At 42.3% G+C, this 14764-nt stretch overlaps 1 protein-coding gene and 1 long non-coding RNA gene across 3 annotated transcripts in view; one reads left to right on the top strand and one right to left on the bottom strand.

Annotated features, from left to right (window-relative positions):
• The window catches only part of LOC309379054, a 136018-nt gene that overhangs the window by 57301 nt on the left and 63953 nt on the right, over positions 1–14764 (bottom strand). The gene's annotated exons all lie outside the window — the stretch shown is intronic.
• LAMB4 (laminin subunit beta 4) overlaps positions 5581–14764 on the top strand; it is a 68543-nt gene continuing 59359 nt past the window's right edge. The window contains exons 1-2 of one of the 2 annotated variants that reach the window (XM_081927602.1): positions 5581–5710; positions 10488–10606. In XM_081927602.1, the coding sequence (XP_081783728.1) occupies positions 10561–10606 (46 nt within the window). In that variant the 5' untranslated portion in view covers positions 5581–5710; positions 10488–10560. Of the gene's footprint in view, positions 5711–6619; positions 6814–10487; positions 10607–14764 lie in introns of those variants that run through there. The other variant, XM_081927601.1, reaches the window with a different exon arrangement.

The raw sequence follows: 14764 nt of genomic DNA, 5'->3' as shown, positions 1-14764 counted from the left end.
GCAGTTCTTATTTTTATCTTTTATTTTTATCCATCAACCACCTTGAGACAGGCTGAGGGAAAGGAGAGGTATATATACACAGTATATATTTATTTATATACATACTATATATATATATATTTGTGTGCATATATAGATACATTATATTGGCAGTTTGTCATTCAGGAAGAGGAATAGTCATGTCTTCACTTATTCCTTCTGAAGATAAGGCTGTAACATTAGCAGCTGTGTGGAGAGGACGTGAGCCTAGAGCCTGCAAAATGCCAAAAATTGCAATTTTTTAAAGCGCCAGTTATCGCAGGTAAATTCAGATGAAATGAGACAGGCCAGATTAGAGCTTCCCAGACAACAGAGCGGCATATGTTCAAAGTCGACTCAGCACTGCTATAAAATTTTTAAAGATAGAATAAATATTCATATCTAAATATGTATAAACCGTGAGTCTGAAATAGTCCAGGAGAGCAATCCTGAAGCCATTTTGACTCTCCCAATGACCTCAAATATTCCTCTGCAGCAAGGGAGGGAAATGGCTTCCCATTGTCTTTTTGCTTACAATTCCTGTCTTTGTGTATGAATAGGGTGAGCCTGGGACCTGGATTCAGGAACTAAAGTTTTAACCATCACAAAAGAATGGCCAGGCTGCCCGGGTAGTGCAACCAGAGACCATTATCAGGTATCCTGGCAGACAGGATTTCTGCTGCAGACCGCCTCCTAGGGTTTATGTGTGATGATTTTGGGGTGGTCTTTGGCTAACGTCAAAAGTCTTTAAAGATTCCCGCACCCTTTTGTTCAGGGTCTCTCCCTCCTTGGAAGGAGGGGAGGGAACTCTGTTGCAAGAGAAAAATTAATATCTGCCTTGCTTTCCACTGGATTCTGCCTCTATCCATTCTTCTCTGACTGATCATGGACTTAGGGGACTCAAGAGTCCCATGGGAAGTTGGGCAAAGCCCAATTTTTACAATACCACATCATCGTATTCCATGTTATTAGGTCAACTTAGAACTTAGAAAGTCCTTGAAAAGTAGCATGTTTGGGTAGTATAATCATAGGAAAGTTGCTATTGTCTTCTAAGGTAAAGGTAAAGGGACCCCTGACCGTTAGGTCCAGTCGTGGCCAACTCTGGGGTTGCGGCGCTCATCTCGCTTTATTGGTTGAGGGAGCCGGTGTACAGCTTCCGGGTCATGTGGCCAGCATGTCTAAGCCGCTTCTGGCGAACCAGAGCAGCGCACAGAAACCCCGTTTACCTTCCCGCCAGAGTGGTACCTATTTATCTACTTGCACTTTGACGTGCTTTCGAACTGCTAGGTTGGCAGGAGCAGGGACCGAGCAACGGGAGCTCACCCGCCAGTGTACAAATTCACCGTTGACTGCAGATGTGACACCACAAGAGCATGCACACAAAGCTTGCCACAGACTTCACTCCTGACATAACTTTTGTAGGCCAAAAATGTCGCTTCTTGCTCAGCACAAAAGCTAATGCAACACGTTCTCGAGATGCATATTGCTGGTAAGATGGAGGGAAAGAAATATTTTTCCTCTCTCCACCCTTGATGTTTCTGCTGCCGGTATGTTGATGTGATAGGAATTTTGAAGTCTTAGATATATGGTAATGTTCAGAAGTATAGCAACCAAGCACATACACAGATCAACACAGGAAGACCGACCTGGAACCATTTTGATTCCTAAACTGAGCAAATGTTTTCTCTGTAAGGTCAAAGTGGAAAAGCCTCCCCATTGTCTTTTCCTTCACAAATCCTGTCTTAAGGGTATGTCTGTGTTTGAATAGGGTGTGAGCCTGTGACCTGGCCCAGGAACTAAGTATCATTACAAAAGACTGGCCAGGCTCCCCAGGAAATCCAATCAAGTAACCTGCCAGACAGGAGATAAACAATGATAAACAGACAGGAGACAAACAACATTCAAATTTCTGACAATGACAGGAGACAAACAACATTCAAATTTCTGTTTTAGACCGCCTTTTCTGGGATGTAGGTATGATGTATCTGAGGGGTGGTCTTAGGTTACACCTCTTCTGTGATGTATATATGATGTTTCTGGGGGTGGTCTTGATCTACAGGGTGGCAATTTCAAAAGTCTTTATAAGGCCTTGTGCACCATTGTTCTGGATTCCTCCTCCTCCTTCGTGTGGTGAGTGAGGACCCTGTTGCAACAGATCAATAAAGATCAAGCTTACTAGCTGCTTTTGCTTCTCAATATTCTCTGGTTGGCCTCTGTTATTTTCTCCTACTAATAGGGAACCTATGTAAGGACTCTATATGGGCTCCTGGATACCCCATAAGGGAAAAGGGCGATTTTTGTTTACAACATCGACAGTTCACAGTGTTATAAGAAAAATGCCTCTAATTTCCTTACGGGTATCTAGAGCCCATGTACAGTCCCTCAGGAGATCTCTATCGGTCGGAGAGAAAGCAAAGGCCAACCAGAGTATATTGAAAGCCAAGTGGCTAGTAAGCCTGAGCTTTATTAAAGGAAATGAACTGTTGCAATAGGGTCCCCACTCACCACACGCAGGAGGGAGGAGAACCCCGAACAAGGGTGCGCAAGCCCCATAAAGACTTTTGAAATTGCCCACCCCATAGCCCAAGGCTACCCCAAAAAAAATCACACATACATCACAGAAGGAGGTGGTCTCCAGCAGAAATGTGAGCGTGTTGCTTCTCTCCTGTCTGCCAGTATACCTGATAATGCCTTTCTTGGTTGTATTTTCTGAGTAGCCTGGCCAATCCTTTCAGATGGCAAATACTTTAGTTCCTGAATTTCTTACGCATATTGATAGTGTGCTCAGCTTACCAGATACTTGCCTGGCTGTATTTACAGAGAGGTGTACGCCCCTACAGTCCAAAGACAACTGGAAAGCTTTTCCCATTTCCTTCCTCCTTGCAGAGAAAAATTTGAGGTCAATTTGGGAAAGTCAAAATGGCTTCAGGATTGTTCCCCTGTAGTATTTCAGACACGTGCTTTATATACTTACGTATTGGTTTGCCTTCTACATTTATGAACATTTATTCTATTTTGGAGACCTTAGAATTCTTATAACAATAGCCTCGTTGACAAACCAGTTAAGCCCCAGGATTTGGCATTTAATCCAGTTTAATATCCATGACCTAAGTGGGACTAAAGTTAAAAATTTAATCACCAAACTCTCTTAACTCTTGGTATTGATGTAAGATTAGAAGGGGATTGAGGAGAGTTAATGGGGCCAGAATGACTTCGTTTTTATATAGTCCTTGCAAAGTTGTCGGGCTTCCTGCTGAAATCCTGTAACTTTTCATATCACAAATCATGGAAGATGAGGTCATTAGCTGAACAGGCCCAATTCAAACTCTTAGCCATTTAGAATAATCAAATTGGAAGGGACCACTTCGCCACTGCAGCAGCTAGAACCTTATTGGCACAAAGGTGGCGAACAAGGATAGTACCCACTAAGGAAGAATGGCAGTGTAAAATGTTTGAATATGCTGAACTGGCTGGTCTGATGAACAGGATAAGAGAAAACGAAGATAAGGAAGAAAAGGAGGAATGGAAAATGTTTATGGAATATTTCGAGAACCAGTATAAACAAGTACATCGCTTAGCAGGTCTCGAGTAAATCCAGCAGAGTTGAAATAGATAGAGTTTTTAATAGATAACAAATTGGCCAATTATTAAAAAAAGATGTGGATTATGCAGAGTCCAGCCCCCTGCAACGCTCGAACCCACAACTTTGAGATTAAGAGTCGCATGCTACACCGACCGAGCCATCCCTTAGTGTCTATAATGTTCTGGTGGAAGGGGGGAATTGTCTCACATTTGTTGTGCTTTGTTGAAAGAGCACCTCTCAAATGTTGCAGACTGAGGAAGCATCACAGAATAACTAAGAAACTGCAAGGATGCGTAGCTGGGCCATATAAATCCACCTTCGATGCTACACTGTTGTGTCAATTGCATGTTGCAGAATATACTAGCTAAAGATGCCCAAAGCCAGGCATCCCCCAACTCTGCCCTCCAGATGTTTTGGGACTACAACTCCCATCATCCCTAGCTAGGAGGACCAGTTGGCATGGAAGATGGGATTTGTAGTCCCAAAACAGATGGCAGGCCAAGTTTGGGGGTGCCTGCCCAAAGCTAACAATGTTTTGAGGGTGCTTGGTGTCATCTGGAAATCTGATTTGGGGCAGTGGTATTGGCTTTCGGCTTGATAGTGTCTACCTATGCTCAATTGGTATTTGTGTAAATGAAGTGAGAGCTGGACCATAAAGAAGGCTGATCGCCGAAGAATTGATGCTTTTGAATTCTGGTGCTGGAGAAGACTCTTGAGAGTCCCATGGACTGCAAGAAGATCAAACCTATCCATTCTGAAGGAAATCAGCCCTGAGTGCGCACTGGAAGGACAGATCCTGAAGCTGAGACTCCAATACTTTGGCCACCTCATGAGAAGAGAAGACTCCCTGGAAAAGACCCTGATGTTGGGAAAGATGAAGGGCACAAGGAGAAGGGGACGACAGAGAACGAGATGGTTGGACAGTGTTCTCGAGGCTACCAGCATGAGTTTGACCAAACTGCGGGAGGCAGTGGAAGACAGGAGTGCCTGGCGTGCTCTGGTCCATGGGGTCACGAAGAGTCGGACACACCAAATGACTAAAGAACAACAAAAATGAACTTAAATAATACAATAATCTTCCATTGACCTTCTTCCAGTGGAAACCAAACCTGGGCAAGCTCTGCACCCCTGAAAATTTTCAACATTCAGAGAAGCAGGGTGCACATATTTACTGCTTTACTGTAGCTGAATGTAGAAAAAGGTATCATCCAAAAACCATTTGGGGTTGAGGAATAGCCTGTGGGGCAAGCTTTACGGCTTGCCTAAGTGGACTACTTTCAATTCAATGGTTTCACAGTTATGTCCTGTCTCTCCATTTTGTTAGCCTTTAAAATAGCTTTGAGATTTCCAGCAAAAGCACCCGCTCTCAACTTTTTACTAATTTCAGGTGTCTCTTCCTGGTAGGGGTAGCCGGCACTTAGCAAAGCCCCACACTCTTTGCTGGGACACAGTCGTTCAATAAATGGAGACTATTCAATGTTAATTTTTTTTAATAGTAAAAAATCCAAAAACTACTGGACCCTGGAACAGTATTCTTCTGTTTCCTGACAATTTTACAAATAAATTTATCATCTGCAGAAATCTCTTCTTTCTAATGTGAAAGGTCTTGTCCTTAAATATCTCCACCTGCGCAAATTGGCTGAGTGTGGCTTGTTCCAGCAGGTCATACTGAGTATATTTGCCTGTACAAATGTTCTCTAAGCATGTTGACTCCTGTATACCAGGTGTGAAATCGCTTTGGGAATCTTCAAAGGGGATTTCATGCTCCTTTTCTCGGTATGAAACATTTCATTTGCTCAGTTAGAAGGAGGTGTAATAATCAAGAGACCTGACACAATACTACACATTTTTTTAAGTATTGCCATTTCTTAGCACTGTTTATTGAAACTCCTGCAAAATGTAATGCTGATTGAATGACGTTGGTTTTGTTGTAGAACAAAATTGCTTAGAATGCCATTTGTTGTTTTCCACAGAATCTGCAATATCTATGGGGGCCTATGGAGAATGGATTTCACTTCTCTCTGCATGCAATTTACATAGCTATTGAGACTTCTCCATGTGCAGCAGAGGTGAAGAAACACAGAACACATAAGAATGCAAGGACACAGAGTAAATTTGATGACACTATAGAGATGGAGAATTTGACACAGGACTGCCAAGATGGTACCATCCTAAGATGTTGTTGGGACTACAGTTCTGTTGCCTCTTCGGTGTGACAGGTCACAATTGTGCCAGTCTGGATGTCTCTTGAGTATTTTGTCACCCAGCTTGGCCCAAAGGTTCCCGAGGTGGAGGTGGTGGTCTTTGTCTACGTTTGGACATTGGGCACCATTTTGAATCAAGATGGCGGTCTGAAATTTGACTTTGGTGTGACAGTTACAAACAAGGCTGCAGGAGGTGGGGGTTTTCACCTATGTTTGGTTGCCAACAGATGCACTGAGCATCAGTGTGTGTGCGCATGCGCATGTGTGTGCACACACACAGCCCCTCCACTCACAAATTACACTACCCATTTAAAAATCACAGATTTTTGGGTTTCTTGGAATTCCCAGGCAGCGCCAATAACTTTCTGCTAGTCTAATATTGTAGATGCATATCTACTATAGGTTTTGGAAAGTTTTTTGCTTGTTCACTAAGCATTTGGACACCTCTTAAAGAGATCATAACCAAAGTTTGCATGATGAGTCCTGAGATCAAGGAGCAGATTTTAATCTAGGACAATTAGATGCCGTTTTGAGTCACAATGACATTCAGAACCTTTCAAAGTGCTCTGATTTTAACCACTGATTTCAAAACACATTTTTAAAAATTTCTTAAAATTCATGAGCAATGCTGGGTTCGAGGCCGTTAGTAAATTTGCTGTAAATCTTTTAGTGCTGTTCTGAAAACCTTAATTCACATGCTTCAACGGCGTTTCCCCCTAATTACTTCTATAACTAAGTGAAAGTAATGACACCTCCCACTTATACCTACAGATGAATCTAATGCCGTCTTCAATACACGCATCTGCTTTTGCCAAAAAAATTCAGGCAGGATAGCTTAACAAATCACCTCTTTGGCAGGTTTTAGACTAGCTCTCATTTTCATCTACACCCAGGTGCCTGAGGGGAAAACACTTCTTTCTTTTAGCTCTATCTGAGACTTACGACTTTACTTCCCTGCCTTCATTTTGCCGTACCTGTTTCCACAATCGCTTTTATTTCAAAGACCAGGTAAGACATTTTGTAAGCTTCAATGTTCTTCCTGAGTTGTTGGAATATGGGATGTCTGCATTAAGCCAGCTAAGCTAGCTTCTCCTATAAGGAGAGAGAACACTTTAATGACCACCAGCTTGTGCTGTGTTCTAAGTATTGTTAGACATACAAAAATCTTAATGTCAAACGTCAGCTTGAGATAGCAAGATAGCTGAAACCTATTGTTACAGCTGACATACCAAGCTTTCTAACGTTACCACATTGTTCAGTTGTGGTCCTGCACAAAGTGTTGGGTCTTTGGTACTTTGCAACGATACTTCCTTTGGATTTCCAGCTTATGAAGGGAATCTTTGCTATGTTTCAATATTACTAGCCACAACAGCTGTCAACTTTCTTTAGAAATGGTGCTATGAGGACTCTTCAACCAAAATGATTCAAAACTTAATATTGTAGAGCAGGTGTCTTCAACCTTTTCAGACCCAGAACCCACTTTAACCCCAAACATGTGTTTGGGGACCCGTTTCTTAAACTTTTACCATATATTTGAATGGTGAGAAGTGGTTCTGTTGTGATCCACTTTGCAACAGGCCAGAGATCCACTTGTGGGTTCTGGCCCACCACTTGAAGACCAGTGTTGTAGAGATCTCATTATTTTGTCAAATGAAATTTTGCCATTAGTGCTCAGTGGTTCTGCGATAGTGAAAAGTCTAGTATAACGTTCTCATGTTTTCTGTTAATAATTTCCCTCCCACCACAAGGAAAAATAAAAGAAACTTTGGAAGAAAGTAGTATATTCTTAGCACCCATCCTGTGCACTTATCTGAGCAAGGATGCTCCTTTCTGAATCAATTGGAATCAATTCCTCATCTTAGCAAAAAAAAATACATAATTACTTTCTCATGGTGGTCCTTATTTCTTTCCACTGAAAAATACAACAAGTTTTCTGGAAGAATCTTTTGCTTCCTTTTGAACAAAGTTAACATGTTTATTAATGTTCCAGGAGTTCTCAAGAGCTACATATAAACTTGTAGAAGAAGCTGGAGTTCAGTTAGAAATGCCTTTATCCATCACATGCGACTTTGACAGGGGTCATTTTGCATTTTTCTCTTTGTGGGGTGCAGAAGTATTGTATCACTGTAATTAATAACACTGCTTTTGCTTAGTATTGCCATTCTGATTCATCTATCAGTTCTAGGCTTGAGAACTCAAGCATTTGCATGGTTCCCCATCAGAACAACTTCTCCATTTGTTTCAATGTATAATAATGAATATTTTGTGTGTGGCTTTCTTTCCCTCGCTTGAAATTTATTGACATCCATTCTGCTTTTAAGAAATCTTTGAACACTTTCTTTTTTAATAATATTTTTTATTAAATTTTCTGTTTTACAATTTCAAATAGGCATTTTACAAACTTTTAAATACCCAATGACTTCCCTTCTTTTTTCCCCATGGTTCATTTTTCATATCCTACACCCTTGCATATTTTAGTATAACTATTCAAATCAATTTTCCACTTTTACATCCACCCAGAATTCTTTACTCTGTTGAATTTATCTTAATGCTGTCAGTGTTTTCAGCTGTACACAGTCATTTTCCATATACTCAATAAATGATTTCCAATCTTCTTTAAATGTATGTTCTTCTTGCTCTCTTCTTCTATATGTTAAATCTGCAAGTTGTGCATATTCTGTCAATTTAAGATGCCAATCCTCTTTATTTGGGACCTCGCTCACTTTCCAGATCCTTGAACACTTTCATGCCTAGAATGGGATGATTTTCTAGTAAGATTAAATAATAAGACTATTTTACTATTAAATTTAAGAGATCTGCATGTTGAAAGAACTAGCCTCTTGCTTGGGTTCACGGTTATATTTGTAAATGGCGAGACAAGTGATTTGGTGTCATTGTGTGAAATGTCATGTGACATGCCACCAATGGCCATCTCATCCACTAGTCATGTGCTTAATGGGTGTTGCCTAGGGAGCTGTGACCTACAGCAGGGCCTTCTCCGTGGTGGGATCCCAATGATGGAACTCCCTCCCTGGTCAGCTGTGTTTGTCCCCATCTCAATCATCTGAAGACATTCCTGTTCACATTTGGTGCTGAAAGGCAATGGGTTTTCTGCTAGCTTAGAACCATTGTGCTTGGATATATTGCTGTGTTAAAATGTGTTTTTAAGCGTTTTAAAGTTTCGTAATGCTTTTAATTGGGTTGGATGGCAAGCTGTGGGCTTAGGAAGGGTGGGGCAGACATTTAAGTAATTATAATGTAGCAGCTTCATGAGACTTTCAGGGATAAATCCCGGACCACATGGCTCACTGTTTGTATGTGCAGAAGAATTTCCTTTCCAACAGTGCAGAAATCCATCTATGCCTATGCAATATGAACCTCTATGGGAGAAAAAGCAGGGACAGTGTGGAAACTAAACATGATGTCAAATTCATATTTTTTGATGTGTTATTATTACTTCTTTTTATGTCCTGTAACTTATACACCGCTTGATTTTAGAAAAAAATCAAAGCAGATAACAAAATATTTTGCAGGCACAAAATCAATGTACTAACCCAGCTCCTATCTCTTACACTTTCCTGGGAATAAGCTCCATTGAACTCAGTGGAGCTGACCGCTGAGCAGCAGTTTAGCTAGGTACTTAAAAGATTTCGGGCATAAACATAAGTCTGCACAAAATTAATCTACAGTGGTACCTCGGGTTACATACACTTCAGGTTACATACACTTCAGGTTACAGACTCCGCTAATCCAGAAATAGTACCTCGGGTTAAGAACTTTGCTTCAGGATGAGAACAGAAATCGTGCTCCGGCGGCGCAGCAGCAGCAGCAGGAGGCCCCATTAGCTAAAGTGGTGCTTCAGGTTAAGAACAGTTTCAGGTTAAGAACGGACCTCCGGAACGAATTAAGTACTTAACCCGAGGTACCACTGTATATGTTTATTATACGTACAATTATATCTTTGCTATCATTTAAAACAAAAATAATAATTACTATCACTTAAAAAACTGCTAGGGGACGCGGGTGGCGCTGTGGGTTAAACCACAGAGCCTAGGACTTGCTGATCAGAAGGTCGGCGGTTTGAATCCCCGTGATGGGGTGAGCTCCCGTTGCTCGGTCCCTGCTCCTGCCCACCTAGCAGTTCAAAAGCACGTCAAAGTGCAAGTAGATAAGTAGGTACCACACCGGCGGGAAGGTAAACAGTGTTTCTGTGTGCTGCTCTGGTTCGCCAGAAGCGGCTTAGTCATGCTGGCCACAAGACCCGGAAGCTGTACACTGGCTCCCTCGGCCAATAAAAGCGAGATGAGTGCCGCAACCCCAGAGTCGGCCACGACTGGACCTAATGGTTAGGGGTCCCTTTACCTTTAAACTGGACCTAACTGCTAACTCCTGGTTTGAGGACCCTGGTCCTTTCCCCCAGCCCCTAAGCAATTTTTTTTCTGGTCCTCCAAGAGCCTACCAATTTCGGTAATAGCAACAAACAGAGGTGGGGGAAATTAAAATAGACAGAGCATTGAGATGGATCAGAACTTGGTTCTGGCACTTCTCAGATGGGCGCCATTGCCATTCTGAGAGATCAAGGGTGAGTTCCGGCACCTCTTTTTCTAGAAAAGCAGCGCTGATTTCGAATACATGATAATAATGTTGGGAAGCCTTAAACATACGAACGTTTTCCATTGCAGGTCCCACCACCGATGCTCAGGCAAAGGGGGACGTCACAAGGACAACAGCCAGTTTTTAGTCTAGATCTGAAAGATGCCCACTGAGAAATGGCTTCCGCTGGCCATCCTTTTCAAGCTCAGTAAGTTCAAGGACTTTAAATACGCTCCGCCTTTTCCCTGTTATCTCTCCATTTGCAGCTCCTTCGGAACGTGGGTGACCAGCCCGCAGCATGGATGCCACTAGTCAATCAGTCAGTTTTATTGCACATAGCCAAAGGCTGCCGCAATGCACACAGAATCATTCAACAATTAAAAGAAAATATGCTGGATTAATACAAAAAAATTAAAACATTTATATTATCAAGACATTACCTACAGCACCTTAATATACAGGTTGAGACATTAAACAATAAAATTTATAGGCTAAAATTGTCACATGGCCACTAATATATTAAAAAATAATGTTAATTAATACAATGTGAAATTATATTCGGAGTTTGGTGATAAAGATAGAATATTTCTTGATGTAAAGGTAAAGGGAACCCTGACCATTAGCTCCAGTCGTGACCGACTCTGGGGTTGCGATGCTCATCTCGCTTTATTGGCTAAGGGAGCCGGCATACAACTTCCAGGTCATGTGGCCAGCATGACTAAGCCGCTTCTGGTGAACCAGAGCAGCGCACAGAAATGCCGTTTACCTTCCTGCCGGAGCAGTACCTATTTATCTACTTGCACTTTGACATGCTTTCGAACTGCTAGGTTGGCAGGAGCAGAGACCAAGCAATGGGAGCTCACCCCGTCGCGGGGATTCGAACCGCTGACCTTCTGATCGGCAAGCCCTAGGCTCTGTGGTTTAACCCACAGCGCCACGCGCATCCCAAACAGAGCTATAAAAGTACCTTAATATACAGGTCAAGACATTAAACAATAAAATTTATAGGCTAAAATTGTCACATGGCCACTAATATATTTTTTTAAATGTTAATTAATACAATGTGCAATTATATTCAGAGTTTGGTGATAAAGATAGAATATAGCTTGATGTAGATAGGGGCAAATAAATTCATCTCCTTTACAATTGGTGGCTATCTTGGCTATTTGCTCTTATTTTCCTAGCGGCAAAGAGTGCTACACACCAGGTCGCATACTTATCTGTGTCTGTGAGGAGATATAAAATCATTCCAGCGCTTGAGCTGCTGCTGTTTACCAGGAAGTCACCTCCCGGCCACTTTGCCCCTGCGCCTCTCCTTCCTGGTAAACAGCAGCAGCGACTCAGACACTGGGAGGTCAGGTGAGCGCTGTTCCCCCCACCGTGCTGTAACTTATTGATGGCTGCCACAATGGACACGGAGAGGAGGGCTTTGTGCCACAACTGAACAGGGTCAGGAGAACTCTTGGACCTGGCTATGCTGTGTTCTTGCCTGTCTATCCCACACTGTGTTATTGCCCGTTCCCTGACGCAGTAACCCAGATAACCTCCATACTTTGGTCCTGTGGCACACACTTGCCCAAAATGGTACTATTCACTACCGCATTTTTCGCTTTATAAGACACACTTTTCCCCTCCTAAAAAGTAAGGGGAAATGTGTGCGCGTCTTATGGAGCGAATGCAGGCTGCGCGGCTATCGCTGAAGCCAGAACAGCAAGAGGGATTGCTGCTTTCGCTGCGCAGCGATCCCTCTTGCTGTTCTGACTTCACTTCACTTTTTTCTTGTTCTCCTCCCCTAAAACTAGGTGCGTCTTATGGTTGGGTGTGTCTTATAGAGCGAAAAATACAGTACTCACTTTCGCATCTTACTATGTAGTTTCTTTTTGTCAATCCTCTATTAGTTTTTCTAGAAAACAATTTTTCAGACTGGTTACGGGATCCTTTTTTTCAAGCCCTAGAGGTCTGCAGCCAAAGATTTGGCTGCTTATTTTAGTCTCCTCTTACCTCGTACTGCTTTCTTGGTATTCGTGTCCCCAGATCTTTCTTGCATAGGTTACTTGCCTCTCAAGTGATCCCTGGGTCTGAATGAGGGTCAGGCATTGCCTTCGCCTCAGTTATGTTCTTTGTCCTATACTAGGGATGGACAAATCTGTCCACTTTCTCTCAGTTCTTCATTATTATTATTTTTCGATTTTAAATTCAGTTCTCCACATTTCCTGATCTGTTTGCTATTTAAAAAAGAGAGGAAGAAAATAAAAAGTCATCAAGAGATTTAATCAGCATTTTAGTGCAAATGTCTCCTAAAATGCACATTTTTCTATGAAACTTTGCCTAATATACACACTTTTTGCAAACCAGCTTTCCTTAATAAGATGCATCATACGTTATTTTCACAAATAGATGCATTTTGTATACACTTTACCCTAGTACAGTGGTACCTCGGGTTACAAACGCTTCAGGTTACAGACTCCGCTTAACCCGGAAGTAGTACCTCAGGTTAAGAACTTGGCTTCAGGATGAGAACAGTAATCGTGCAGCGGTGGCGCAGCAGCAGCGGGAGGCCCCATTAGCTAAAGTGGTACCTCAGGTGTTATGTCCTAGAACAATGCAGCAATATGATTGGTTGGCAGGAACCACCCAATCATGCTCCAGATAGAAGTGAATCCACAACCTGATTGGCTTACAGTAGAATTCCAGAATTAGCCAATCATGTGCAGCCCATTGTGTAAATAATGTATATAAAGCAGATACTTTGAGGGGACATTAATTCATTCCTCCTCACCACTATGAGCTGAATAAAGAGCATGAAATCACTTTGCGACTCTGAGTATATTTCATCAGGTTAAGAACAGTTTCAGGTTAAAGACGGACCTCCGGAACGAATTAAGTTCTTAACTGGAGGTACCACTGTATATGCATTTTTGTACAAATTAATTGGCTGGAGAATTGCATTGCAAAATTCAAAGGTGTGCGGATTTCAAAAGAGAGTTCTGTTTTAGTTAACATATTGTTTTGGAAGGTGCAAATTACCGGTAGGTAGGTTTGCCTTGGGGGACGCGGGTGGCGCTGTGGGTTAAACCACAGAGCCTAGGACTTGCTGATTAGAAGGTCGGCGGTTTGAATCCCCGCGACGGGGTGAGCTCTCATTGCTCAGTCCCTGCTCCTGCCAACCTAGCAGTTCGAAAGCACGTCAAAGTGCAAGTAGATAAATAGGTACCGCTCTGGCAGGAAGGTAAACGGCGTTTCCGTGCGCTGCTCTGGTTCGCCAGAAGCTGCTTAGTCATGCTGGCCACATGATCCGGAAGCTGTACACCAGCTCCCTTGGCCAATAAAGCGAGATGAGCGCTGCAACCCCAGAGTCGGTCACGACTGGACCTAATGGTCAGGGGTCCCTTTACCTTTACCTTAGGTTTGCCTTGAAATGCAAGCTGCATAAAATTTCTCTCCTAGCTCTGCATAGAACGGAGCCAGCTTCTATCTGTCTTTCTCCATTCATCCCTTCCATTCCACACCCTGGGTTTCATTTCTTGTTATACAGTATGTGTAGCAGAATCCTTTTTCAAAAAGAATATTAATGTTTAGGTGCTGCCCACTGTATTGTTTCAGTTCTGTTGCATCTATCCTCTTTGCAGTAATAATATCCTTGTGCTAAAAAATTGAGCAACTATTGTGAGACAGATGAGGCTGTCTGGAATTAGAACTGGCCTTAGATGGATAAAAAACAAGAAAGTGGACTTGACTCCCAGATAGACATGCAGTGGGAAAGAGTGTTGACTTTCAGAAGTGTGTCTTGAGAAGTAAACAAAATAATTGGCAGCTTCCGTGCTTATCTCATCATAAGTGTGGAGCAGGTGTTTCTAAAACTGTATGAAAAACATCTCTAGATTTCCTTGCAACCTGTACAAACTTCTAAGACGCTCACATGCCCCATCATAACAAGTTGAGCCAAGAAGCACTAAGAAGAAGAAGTCTGTAAGGGCCCCAGACCTGTTCAGTGTTTCAGCTGAGAACATGTTTCAACAAGCAAAATCCCTGAAAGGAAAGTTAGCTCAGTGGAAGAAAAATGCTCAAAGTCATTTCAGGCAAGGTTTTTGTCCAAAGCAACTAGATTCCATTTTTCTGGGCTCTCCCAACTTCAATCAGTGTTTGGAAAATGTGGCTATTTATGGGGTTCAGTTAGAACCGGTTGAAGCCTTGGGAATGGTGGGCTTGCCGTCAAGTTGTTGTCATGTCATTTATTACATTTCACATCTCCGGAAATCTAACGGTTGAGGTTTGCTTATTCTCCTCCTCGTTGAAGATCAGAGCCCAGACTTCATTGTAGACTTCACACTGCCCACTGCTGGGGATGTTTTGAAGTTGAAGGATA

Source organism: Podarcis melisellensis (genome assembly GCF_964234715.1).
Source record: "Podarcis melisellensis genome assembly, chromosome: 10".
Taxonomy (NCBI): Eukaryota; Metazoa; Chordata; class Lepidosauria; order Squamata; family Lacertidae; genus Podarcis; species Podarcis melisellensis.
Note: the sequence above shows the minus strand (reverse complement) of the source record. Positions and strands in the feature narration are given on the sequence as shown.